The sequence below is a fragment of the Aethalodelphis obliquidens genome, unplaced genomic scaffold (genome assembly GCF_003676395.1).
Source record: "Aethalodelphis obliquidens isolate GAN/ISIS:26980383/991018 unplaced genomic scaffold, ASM367639v1 scaffold9, whole genome shotgun sequence".
NCBI classification, from domain to species: domain Eukaryota; kingdom Metazoa; phylum Chordata; class Mammalia; order Artiodactyla; family Delphinidae; genus Aethalodelphis; species Aethalodelphis obliquidens.
The window spans coordinates 11,033,085-11,047,101 of NW_020837953.1; the positions used below are offsets into that span (position 1 = coordinate 11,033,085).

Consider the following 14,017-nt stretch of genomic DNA (forward strand, 5'->3'; position numbering starts at 1 on the left):
TCAAGTACATTATGGTGATTACTGTTCAACTTTAATTCTTGTGAGCATTATTATTAGATTTTGTAAAAGTGAAATTAGGAAGTATTGGATTGGTAAGTGTCTCTTAATAAGGGGCTACTTGAAAAGTGGCTTATATTAAGAAGAGGACATTTCCCTATAGTTATGCATTCTGGATGAAAGAAACTTGTCCCCAATTAAAGCATTGGTGGAGATCACAAGACATCTAATTGGATTGATGTAGCAAACCCATTTATATAGTTTACTGCCTATTGATAGGTCAGTGAGTACTGAGATTAGCTTGTTAACATCACACTTCGAAAAAGAACTGCAGGTATTCTCTATGGTTGATTTCATGGACAGTCGGAAACTTGGTCACTAATTCATGAATGAAACAAAAACCATTGTATCTGTAAATTTTTTTTCTTTCTTCGTGGTTTGTCTAGATGAATAGAATTATGTTTTGACAGTTTTGCTATGAACTACTTGATGGATCACAATATATCACTATCACCGCTAATTACCAAATTTTGATTAATTTTATATACTTTGGTTAGTACATTTAGCTGAATCCAGTATATCTCTATATTGATAAACAGTAATTATAGACATAAGGACACCTGAACTTTGAAATCTTCATGAAAATGTTGTTAAGAATTATGTGAAACCGAATGTTTGTTTATCTAGACATATTTAATTGCTAGCAAAGAAAGCAATTAAAAGTAGCTGCAGAGTAAGAGGCCAACCTTTGTTAAACGTGGTTTTAAGATTGTTACAGAATTTGTGGTGATGATAGCATGGTGTCTTGGAGGATGTTAACAACTGTAGCAGAGTGTTAATTAAGAATGATGTAATCTGCAGCTCAGAATTATTAGTATCATATGTTAGTTTAGCTGGACAGGAGCAAAACCTAATTTCAGTTATGATGAGGGCTCAAGTTATATTTGTAGTGGAAAGATTAACATTTTATTTTTGTGCTGTTCCTGAGACAATTTAAAAATCCTGAATGAAATACAGTCAAATGTAAACATCAAGTCCTTAGCTCATTTACATATGTGCCAGATTTTCAAACTGATTGCTGTTTGAACCTAATCTGTCATTGCTGGCTGCATTAGCTACTACAAACATTACATTTACATATTGATTTCTTATTTTGTTTTAGTGTAAATAATCCATAATTATAGTAAATTTGGTCTTTTGTTGACAAGAGCTCATATGACTCTGTAAGTTTAGAATGGAAATTTAAATTGCCATGTGTCATGCTTTTTAATTTAAAAGCTTGATATATCTGAAAGGATAAAAAGATCATTGTAGATAATAAAATATTCCCAAAGAGACAAAGGAGAGAAAATTTTGTAGGGCCTTTTAGAAATATATAAATTGTAAATTATTAATGAAAAATTCAATAGCACATTCTAAGATTATTATTTATATTTTTATAAGAAGTCACAATAATTTGAAAAAATTACTTTTTTGGCTTCAATATCAGGTCATATTTAAAAAATAAAATTATTGGAAATGAACCTTCTAAACATGTTATTTTACATTGATATTTGTTTAAAATATCCAGTGCAAGAAAAGAAATAGCATACATACACAGCAGGAATGAAACAGGAGATTTTTTGATCTCTGTATTGATGTTAATATTTTACTCATCTTAACTACATATACAACATTGATTTGAGAAATTTAATTTCACGGACAACAGCCGTATATGTCAGTGGTCATATAGTAGTATTAAGTAGCAATGGCAAAAAATCTATGGTTTCCATTTACGTTGATAAAAAGTGTGTTGTATTTTTGAAGTTAAAAATATGGGACCCATTTAATTGCCAAAATAGTGGTTATCCAATTGTTCAGGTACTTTTTATGGCTTATAATTTTTTTGTGGAGATATAATTTACATATAATAAATGGGTTCTTAAGTATTCCCCAGTTATATGAGTTTTGACAAACACTTATTGTTTTCTACAATGGATTTTAATGAGTGGAATTTTAATTTGGATGTGTATATACCATTTAACAAACAGATAGTCATTTAGTAGAAGCCTGTGCAGAATTGATGGTATCTGTTTACTTGAGTGCTGTGAATTCAGAACTCTTAAAAGCCCTTATGTTAATCAGCTCAGGCTGCTATAACAAAATACCCTAGACTGGGTAGCTTAAACAACAGACATTTATTTCTCACAGTTCTTGAGGCTATAAAGTCCAAGATCAAGATGCTGACAGATTTGGTTCCTGGTGAGAGCCCTTTTCCTGGCTTGCAGATAGATGGCTGCCTTCTCACAGTGTCCTCACTTGACAGAGGGAGAGCCCAAGCTCTGTTCTCTCTTCTTATAAGAAGAGTAATCCCATCATGGGAGTCCCATCCTCATGACTTCATATAAACATAATCATCTTCCAAAGGCCCTACCTCCAAATACCATCACATTGAGTGTTAGGCTTTCAGCATGTGAATTTGAGGGGATTCACAAACATTCAGTCCATAACAGCCCTGAAACCCAAGTCTGAATGTGTTGTTTTTCCTAGTCTAGTTGCTTAATCTTGATGGATTTATACTTTATAACAATGAATGCTTCCCCTAGAACTGTTACTGTTTTCATAGGAAGGCTCTGATTTAGCCTGGCCAAATCTTCTGCCCACTGAAGATTTAAGAGGGAATTCTTGATTCAAGGAATTGCTGAAGAAGAAATCCTTAAAATTGCTGTTATTATCCTTGATACAAGACACCCTGCCTTTTACTGTTCTACCCTATGGGCCTGCTGCTATTTGTCAGGAGGAAGCCATTCCTCTTAATCAGGAATTAATGACAGGTATATAGGTACATGATGATCAAATGATCATTTCACTACCATAATGCAATCTTAAGTTAACCTTGAAAAATCACTGTGTCATACATATTAAAATATGCATGTGCTTTCTGCGTAAGTGGATCACTAAAGTGCTCTCTCAATGTGAAATAAGCAGTCAAGACAGTAAAGGTTGTTATATATATTTTCTTAATGTTGTTGCTTTCATCAGTACTTGACATATGGAGGCCAATAATTTATGGCTTTTTATGTTCTCAGGTATAAAAAAATGTCTGTAACTTCAAGTTTATTTATTGGAGCCTGTGTTAAAATTTGCTGTACACTAATTTTCCCCATACTGTCCTTCCCCCTGCCAAAAAAAACTGGATGGCAATATAAAATGTGTTAAACTAAGTCAGTGAATTAAAATGAAGTTGTTACTCACTAGAAGACATATTTTACAGATGACTTCTCTGTTCCTGATAAATGCTCATAGTTAAATTGGAATGGGATCCCCTCAGGCATAGGTGGACATTCATTGGCAGAATGAATGTCCAAGACTTGTGGACAGAAAAGAAAGTAGAGAAGGGATGTTCTGCCAAAACTATTTCTAGAATTTTGTTGGTGGCTTAGATATTAATGCTTAGTTATACTACTGAAAATTTTAAGGAGGTAGATTATCTATCTATCTATCTATCTATCTTTTTGTAGTTCCCTCTCACATGCCTCCCACTGTCCCTCCCCCAACTTGAAAATTAAGAAACTGGCTAGGAGAATTATGAGATGAGTATATGTGAAAATGTCTAGCACTTTGCCACTAACTGCTTTTAAATGTTAACATTCACTGTGTTGTGTTTTTTGCAAATAACCACCAGTTCAAAGCTTGGGGACAATGTATATGATTTTCATTACATTTCAAACATTAATTTCAATTTGTATTTGAGGGTACAGCAACGGTAAGTAAGTTTTAATGACTGTTGTCTATTTGTGGAAACAACCATCTCGTTGTTGGTAAATACCAATATTCAAACTGAAAGTAAAATCATAATAGAGAATGAAAAATTAAAAACCGGTAAGGAGAGAATAGATGTTCTATTAAAACCATTTCTTGCATTGAGTTAAAATTCAACTGCTTTTAAAAAATTTCTACATTTGCTTACACCTTTCCTTCTCCCTCTTATTGAAGAGAAAACATGCCATTAAGGGAAACAAAAAACTGTTTTGTATTATTTCTCATCCACCTACTTTGGTAATTACCCTCAGCTATTCTGAAGGTCAAAGTTGAAGGAGCATGAATGACTTTGCATTTTGAAGGTAAAAGAGAGACTGCTTGAAGGTGGATTAACTGTGGCTAACTATCCTAACCAACTATTAGAAGACACTATTGTGGAGAAAATTGCTCCTAGATGCAGCAACTAAGGGCTCAACATATTCTGCTAAGCAGCAGCTAGAATCAATTTCTATAGATAATATTTTAGCAATGAAGTCTTTGAAAATTATGCAAATCACTATAGTAAATTCCTTTATAGCCTTTGCCTCCTCCTTGGTCTAATTTAGGTATTCTTCCTCTGTATTTCCATACCATCTTAGCAAAAGTGGTATTAGAGCTCTTAGCAAAGGTACCATATGTGGGTTGTAGGTTTGCTTGTCTGTGCATTCCTCAGTAAACTCAATGAAGGCAGAAATAAGATCTTACTGGGTCCTCTTCCTCAGTATCTGGACGACAAATCATAAGAGTTAGACCTTAGAAGAGTTACTACTACTTATTTTGTGTGTGACATTAAGCAAGTAACTTAACATCAGTTTCCTCATCTGTAACAAGAAAATGATAATAATAAACTTCATAAAGTTGACCCAAAGCCCTTACTTAATGCACTCATTAAAGGCTAGCCATTATTATTAATGGCTAAGTGAATGAATCAGGCTGGAGTCTGAGGTTGCAGATAATAAAAAACATTCTCACAAGGAACATGAATGTGGTATATCAACCCCCAAAAAGATCTGTGTTAAAAAGAACGCTGTGAGCTTGGATAACATTAGGCATAATGTACAGTTATGTTCCATGCATCAGAAATGGTTTTACCTGGAGATTATCATACTAAGTGAAATAAGTCAGAGAAAGACAAATATCATATGATATCGCTTATATGTGGAAGCTAAAAAAGAATGATACAAGTGAACTTATTTACAAAACAGAAACAGACTCACAGACTTAAAGAACAAACTTTTGGTTACCAGGAGGGTGAGGGGGGATAGATTGGGAGTTTGGGATTGACATGTACACACCGCTATATTTAAAATAGATAACCAACAAGGAGGACCTACTGTAACAACCCAAATGGGAAAATTTGAAAAAGAATAGATACATGTCTATGTATAACTGAATCACTTTTCTGTACACCTGAAACTAACAGAACATTGCTAATCAATATACTCCAATATAAAATAAAAAATAAATTAAAAAAAAGATTTTACCCTTTATCAACTCCTACAGAGAAATGAAACTAAAACATGAAAAATAACTGCCACAAAACCACCACAGACACTTTAGTTAATGTTTTACTGTCATTGTAAGATTTTATAGTATGGGTACCCCTCAAAAGTATTCTATTTTTAATAATAGACCACCTTAAAACTTACATGTAATAAAAATTCCTACTTGGCTTTGTAAAATTTAATATTCAGAGTTTTATCAGGTAAAGGTTATTTTCTTTTTTCTGAAGAGGAAACAATTTACAGAGTAGTTAAGTGCCTAAAATAAGGGCCTGTATATGGTAGACACAAAATAAATAGTATTGAAAGAATTATTATCGTGGGGGTGGGAGACAAAGGTCAAACAACTAGTAGGGAGTGGAGCAGGAATTCAAATCTGACTCTGTGACTCCCAAGGAGTTTAAAGCCATAAATATTTTTTCTTGCCAAACTTACCCTTCCCCAGGGCTCCTGGGAAATTACAGAACTAGACTAAATTGGTGTTCTTCTAACGTAGTTTGGCAGTCAGTGCTGGTCCTGGCAAACCTTTCTACAAAGTTATTGCACAAGTCTACCAGTCAACATCAAGAAACATATCTAAGGAACTGCATAAAGGAAAGCACTAAAGGTATTAAGCATTTGTATAGATTCATATGTAAAGATAAAGGAGGATCTATCTATGTAATAATCAAGACTTCTGGAATTCTGAGCTCCTTAGCCCAGCATTTGAAGCCCCCATAATGTTGGTCTTTAACATTTTTCAAGTTTCCTCTTTCAGAAACCCTTCTTTACATCCCCTTATACTTCTTCCTCATTGCTTTCTCCACCCTTCCCTGTATTCTCCAATCTCATCTCTGCTCAAACTAGTCTGTGTCTGAAATCACCTCTATTATATACTTGTCAAATTACAATCCATCCTTTTTTTTTTAACATCTTTATTGGAGTATAATTGCTTTAACAATGGTGTGTTAGTTTCTGCTTTTTAACAAAGTGAATCAGTTATACATACACATATGTTCCTATATCTCTTCCCTCTTGTGTCTCCCTCCCTCCCACCCTCCCTTACTATCCATTCTTCTTCATAGTACTTCAAAGTACTCTTTTTCTTCTCTACAATCCTCACATCTGTTTTAACTCTCAGAATAGTCTGTCTTGAGGTCAGTGATTATATCTTTGATTCCTGTATTATTACAAATAAGAATCAAATAATTATAGAAAGAATGGATGAATTGTGAACTCCTAGTAGGCAGGGTCTTACTCATCTTTCTATCCCTAAAGCAGCCTAGCCATTTGGGAGATAGGGTGCTGAAGAACATAGAATCAAATATAGTTTAAAAACTGGCTTCCATCTTTTTATAGCTGCATAACCTTGGGAAATTACTTAACCTTTCTGAACTACAATTTTGTGAGTAAAATGGCACTTCAAAGGTAGGCTTAAAAAATGAGAATTAGTCATTCTTTATACGGAGTTCCAAATATGCAGAACTATTCCTTAAGTGTTTATAGGATTGCCTTGAATCACCTTTTAGTATGCTAAGTGTCAAGGGAAATACAGGTGAATAATAAAGATACTTACTCTCAAAAGGCTTGTAGTCTTGAATTCAGGACTTCCACACGTGCAACAAAGCAAACCATACAAAACACACTATAAATAAATATTAAATAAGGGATATGATACATGAATTCAGAGAAGAGGCAGTCTATAATAATACTAATGGTAGGACATGAGGTAGTCTGAAAGCTGTGCAGTATTTGGGAGGAGAGCCCTGTTTGCCTAGGTGATTTCATTTGGCTACAAAATCTATATACTATCTGTAGTAGTCCCCCTCTCCATGGGGAATACATTTCAAGACCCCCAGTGGAAGCCTGAAACCACAGAGAGTACCATATTCTACGTATAGTATATTTTTCCCTATACAGGCATACACCCCAGAGATATTGTGGATTCAATTTCAGACCACTGCGATAAAGCAAATATTGTAATAAAGTTAGTCACATGAATTTTTGGTTTCCCAGTGCATGTAAACTTATGTTTGCACTATACTGTAGCCCATTAAGTGTTCAACAGCGTTATGTCTAAAAAAAACAATGTACATACCTTAATTAAAAAATAATGCTGTTGGAAAAATGATGCCAATAGTCTTGCTCAGTGCAGGGTTGCCACAAACCTTCAACTTGTAAAAACCACAGTCTGTGAAACGAAATAAAGCAGAGTGCAATATAATGAGGTATGCCTATACATACATACCTATGATAAAGTTTAATTTATAACTTAGGCACAGTAAAAGATGAACAACAATAACTAATAATAGAAAATTTATAACAACGTACTATAGTAAAAATTATGTGAATGCAGACTTTCTCTCTCTCAAAATATCTTACTGTACAAATACGATGCCTTTTCCATCTTAATTAAGCACTTATCATGCACTGTAGCCATAACTTTTCCATGTAGCGGTGAGACAGCAAAACTAGCACAGAATTCTTTTTCCTTCACAATTTCATTGGTAGAAGATTCATTCTTACTGTTGATCTTAACCTCAGCGTACAATTTTTTTTTAACTTTCACCTTTTCACTTAAAGGAAGCACTTTATGGCTCCTCTTTGGCATATCCAAATTGCCAGAATCACTACTCTTGTGCTTTGGGGCTATTATTAAGTAAAATAAGGGTTGCTTGAATACAAGCACTATGATAGTCTATCTGATAACCAAGATAACTGCTAAGTGACTAAGGGGCAGGGTATTCTGGACATAGGGATGATTCATGGCCCAGGTAGGATGGATCAGGAGGGCGTGAGATTTCATCACTCTACTCAGAACAGCCTGCAATTTAAAATTTATGAATTGTTTATTTTTGTAATTTTCCATTTAATGTTTTCAGACTTTGGTTAACTGCAGGTAACTGAAATTGCAGAAACGGAAACTGAAGATAAGGGGGGCGGGGTGGGGGGCCAGGTTCCTGTATGTGCTGTCGATTCTCCTGCTCCGAGCTCTCTTACTTGACCCTCAACTCTTATACACAGCTATACATGATATCTCTTTTTGGATCTCTAATAGGCACCTTAAACTTTGATATATACATAACTTCACTCTCAAACTTTCTACCTAACCTGTTCTTAACCCAGTTTTCCTTGTTAAATGCAATTCCATCTCTCCACTTGCTCCGACCACCTTAGAGTTTTGTTTTTCTCTCACATTCCATCAGTAAGTTGTCTGGCTTCTACCTCTAAAATATATCTGAACCTGACAACTCTTCACTCTCTGCCTCTATAGTTAGCGTAAGCCACCATCACTTCTTGCTGGGACTAGCCCTGCCTTGACTCTTTTCCCACTGTAGCCAGAGCAACCAGAATAATGTTGTATAAATGTACGTGTAAATCAGATCTTAACCATTTCCCAGTGTAAAACCTTCCAATGGCTTTCCTTTGCAATTACTATAAATACCAAGTCCTTTACCGTGGTCTACAAGGACCTACATGATCAGATTCCTGCTCTCTCTTTCTTATACTAGCCTCAACTTAAATGTCATTTCCTCAGAGATGTCTTCCCCAACTATTATGTTGAAAATAATTTCCTTCCCCCCACCCCTCTGATACCTTTTATAATATTGTTTATTTTCTTCATAGCACTTAGCATTCTCTAAAGTTACTTATTCGTTTACTTGAGTATTGTTTCTTTTACTAGAATATAAGTTTCATGAAAGCAGGGACCATTTTTTTTTTGTCATAACTGTGTCCCTAGCAACTGGAACAGTGTCATAAACATAGGTATGTGCTCAATAAATATATGTTAACTGAGTGAATGAACATGCTGCGTTCTTCCATTTATTATTTCCTAGTCTAAAAAGTGCCACCCATCTCCTTTCCCCAAATAAAACAAAAATTTAGTCCCTTCCAATTAATAAACTCTAAGGTCCTACTTATCCTTTATATTTCAATTTATATTTTTATTCTCCTCTGAAGCTTTCCCTTAACCCTTTCCCCCTCTCACTGAGGCAAAGTTAAGCACTTCCTTCTTGGTTTTCATTGTATGTTTTTTGAATTTCTCAGTTGTATCTATCACTTTATACTATGACTGTCTACGTGTCTGTCTACCCTCATTAGATTGTGAAGGTTTTCATGGACAGGAACTGTGTATTATTTGGGTTGGTTTCCTTCGCATCTGGAATAATGCGAGGCATTCAGTTAATGTAGATAAATAAGTGAATCAAAATCAAAATCTTAATTCCCATGGTAGTTTTCCAGAAGGCAGCATTACTGTGTAAAATACAGATATGAGTAAGACTCTTGCCTTCTGAAAATTTACAGTTTATTCATTATTAAATAAATATTTATCTGCAGTGTGCCAGGCATTATGCTTTAAGTGGTAAGGATCAAACACAAAGGTCCCTGACTGAAGAAACTCTATTTTAGTGGGGTATTATTTCCCTTGACTTTGATCAATAATATTTCATGCTGTATATAGGTGTTTCCTAGGTATTTTGAATCTGTAATTTACCTGTGAACTCGATGGGTGACACTGGGACACACAGATTAACTGCCTAATTCTAATCTTATGTTGCATTTATATTTATCACATAGTTACATATTGGCAAAGGAGGAGTGATGAAGGCCAGAACCGTATATTTTTTTTGCTTCTAAAGCATAGCATGGAAGAGAGACTAGCACTACACTTGAGACTAGCAATACAGATTGTTCATACATAATGGTGACAGATTTTTATTTTCATTGCCAATGGTGCTTTTTAATATTATAAACAAATAGAACCATGGCCTATTTTTCTTAATTGATGTGGCTAAATTCATTTATTCTTCATGTTTCTGACACATTTCTTACATTTTGGAACTTTGGCACAGAGTTTAATATTGCTCTGAATTCTCCAGTTTCTGAATTCTCGGTATTTCTGACTTGTAAGTGAAAGCACAATTATTTTGAAGGAATTTCGGTATAGCAATTAAAGTTCTATAGATTTCCATACTTTCTCAATTTTTACTGAAACTGCATTTGTATACCTATATGACACTCATGAGTATAAACAATAGTTTCAAATTTCTGTTCTTCCAGAACTGCTGTTTCATTTGGAATTGAACCAGAGTTTTTGGGTATACATTTTAGTAGCATATTTGGAATTTAATATAATTGACAAATTTGCTTCTCTTGGAGAAAATACATATGCAGACAGCAGCACATGACTTGTCGAAATTCTTATGTATGCAAAGTATTTATAACTGAAGTTTAAAAACACCTTGGTAGAGAAGGAGTTAACAGGTTAACTCCCCTTGGTTGTTCTCAGCTTGCTCTCTTGCCTTTAGGAGCTGAAAAGATGATAACATTGGGCCCGGACATGCCTGTGTGGAGGTTATGGTACTCCTGGGGTTTTTTCAGCTAACCATAAAGCAAGCTAGAACTTGTTCATCTCAGAGTTCCTTGTTTCTCTTTCAGCCCTTTCAGTGCCCTGCAGGAGTCATTAAATCAAAACTTCATGCTGATCATCACCCACCGAGAAGTCCAGCGGGAGTACAACCTGAACTTCTCAGGAAGCAGTACCATTCAAGAGGTGAGTTATGTCTCACAGCTAAGGAATAAAGGTAGCTCATTATAGCTAATGTTGACCCTGTTAAAGAGGGCTTATGTGTTCTGGTTGGAAACTCTCTTTATGTTTCATTATTGGGTTTTTAATTTTAATTAACTTGAGCATCAGTGATTACTATAGATACATTAAATGACTTGACCTAGAAAGATAGATGTTGTAAATGAAAGCTCTTGATAATTCTTAAAATAGTCAACTTTTAAAACCCTGCTTAAAAAAAAACACATTGTTACATATTTCATAGTTTTATAGTAGTTATTCAGAATATTAATTTGGAGATTATCGACAGCGTGCATTTTCGAACATGCGTATACTTTATTTGAAAGGTTGCTCTCAAACATATTATTTATAGTGTGTATCCTGCCTATTTCCAAAAGGAATTGAGGAGGCTTTTCTTAAGCAGTTGAATTCCAGCCTTGGGCAGTATTCGTGAGATGCTGTAGGGAACCCAGTCATTTAGCTCAGGGTATCTAAGAAGAATCTATGTATAGTGTAAATATTTTCATCAATGTGACCAACCAGGGCCACTGTTTCAAAAAGAACCTCCCCCAAGAGAGAAGAGGTAACTTCTTGTCTGTGGCCCCACCCACCTAAAAGCTAGTAATTTATCTGCTTTGGGGGGGAAAATGTATAAGGCTATGTGACAAGACTTGTGTTTAGAGACAGTGAAATGATGATTATGTCACAATACCCCTTGTAAATTATGAAGACAAGAGTCATTGTCCACTCATGTTTTTATAAAGAAAATTAATCTTGTTTAATCTTAGATTATTTCATAAATTTTTTCTTGGACTACATTGCTTCAACTAATTACTAATGTCATATTGAAAGAACAAGTTGTTTTCATCCTAATCATTTTTCGGAAGTATATGAATTATTTCAGTAATGACTGTTAATGGTTTTTCTTTTTTCATGTTTTATCAATAAATTTCAACTTCTGAATTTGGCGTAAATAACTCATTACTTGAAGTTTATTTTCTCTGTTTATCACTTGAATAGTTTGTTGACTAGTAACTAAGATCTTTAAGATTTTTCTTGGTCCCTAATTTGAATCATAGGTTTAAATTATTTGATTTTTTTCAGGATTTTAAATATATTAATTGCCATTTCATTTTTAATCTCTATAATGGATGTTCTGTTCTCTAAATTTAAAATTTTAATTCATTGAAGAATCATTGTCGTTTTTATATTAAAAATAATGTTTAACTCTGGCCCTATCACAGAGTTATTCTGGGAGCCTCATGATTATGAAATTTAAATTATATATTGAATAAAATTAAATAAGGAATTCAGTTTCAAAATAAATAACCCCAGTTTAATCAAGAACAGCAAAGATAATAGGTAAATTTCATTCTGTTGTTGATTTCCTTTTTTAAGTTGAAGAGTAGTATATCGCATGAAGGGTACATATAGACTGCCTTATTTTTTTTTTTTCTGATTGCAATATTTACAGCCAGAATTTTACATTTTTTTGTTTTTTTGCATTTTTGTTTTAACATTTCCAGTTTCTATAGTTTGAGTGTGTTTCAACTTTCTCCCACAAGGGGGCAGAGAGGACTATTAAACTGATAGTCTAAAAATGCCGTTCAGTGTTTTCAAATTAGCTTCTCTTATATTAACAAAAAGGAGCATAATAGCCAAGTTATTGTTTGATTTACAGATAATTGGCATATTGCAGGGAGGAGACTTAATTTCACCCTTTTAAATTAAACAGGGAGATTTAAAAAGACATAAAATATTCATTAATGTTCGGTGATTATAAAGTAGTGGCATATATTTATTTTGCCTTTATTACTGTTTCGATGGGAAAATACTGCAAATATTTCCGAAATCGAGTTGGCCATACTGACAAGTTGAAATGTTTAAGCAGCGTTAATGCAATCTGCTCACACCTGATATCCTATGCAGAATGATTCAAAATGACTACATCAATTATTAAAAGAAATACTTAAAATTCTGTAAATGTGCCATTGTGTGCCACAGTTGGCTGAAACTGTTCTCTGCGTCCTGCTATTTAGATTACCAAATATATTTTAAGCTTCAAGGACTTGAAAACAGTATACCATTTTCTAAATGAAAAGTGTCCTGAAAATATTTTTACAGACAAATATCCTTATGTATTTCTCAACAAGAGTTTGGTTTCTTCTTTTTCTTTCTTTTTTCCTTTTTTTAATCTTTTAAAAGTTGATTTAAAATAATATTTGAAATGCTAGTTGCCAGGAAAAAAATATATGCAGTTGTTTCTAATATCTGTTGCTTTTCTGTGGGCAGACAGGTACACAAAAACTCTTTTATTCTGTACAGTTTAGAAGTGGAATGTGGATTATACTCTGTAGGCCTAGGATCACACTCTGTAGGCCTAATCCTAAGACTTCTCTCCTTCAACTTGTGGAATATCTGGAATGGGGTTCAAGGAGGACAAGATGCTCTTATGCTACAGCCATGCAACCCACAGTGACACTTAAGTACATGTATTTTTGTTGTTGCATGATTGAAAGTCAGGTTGCAACACAATAAAAATATAGTCTTGAAATGATTTTGTAGTGTTACTTTATAAATGCTAGAATTTTTGCTATTAATTTGGAAGCTTAATGATACCATATATCCTAACTTGTAAATTAATTTTTGTCACCAGTTTCAGAAATCTTTTTTCAGTGTTGTTTGATAGGTTCAACAGTGAATTCCGACCAACATATAAAAGGAAGAAATAAAAAAAAAAAACAACTGATTTTATTTTCCAGTGTAGTTGTATATTATTTTTATTGTAGGTGGGGGAAAAAATACCATTTTCTGGTATTTTTAATTTTTGAAAGCCTTGCATTTCTAAAAGAAATCTCTTGTAATATTTTCCCTCCAGAGGGAAAGTTCTATTAAATGAAATAGGATTGACAAAGGTACTATAATTTCAATTTTTAATTAACAAAATACATTTTTTAAAATACTGACTTAGAAAATAGAACTTAGCTGCAGTTTGAATTTTAAATAACTCTTCAGTGACCATATGTTCATGCAGGTTAGTGGTGATAAACCGATAGTTGTACAAGTGTTTGTTCATTCTGTCTCTGTGATCTCTTGCCTCACAATGCATGACTTATATCCTTTGGGTGCTCTAGACTTTAATTTAAGCTAGTTAGATATTGAGGTTATTTTTTTTAAGCTCTTTACAAAT

General features: G+C 33.8%; 1 protein-coding gene across 1 annotated transcript in view; it reads left to right on the forward strand.

Moving 5' to 3' along the window:
• The window catches only part of FAF1 (Fas associated factor 1), a 488,997-nt gene that overhangs the window by 242,626 nt on the left and 232,354 nt on the right, over positions 1–14,017 (forward strand). The window contains exon 9 of the mRNA XM_027108597.1: positions 10,701–10,815. Within this exon, the coding sequence (XP_026964398.1) occupies positions 10,701–10,815 (115 nt within the window). The remainder of the gene's footprint in view (positions 1–10,700; positions 10,816–14,017) is intronic.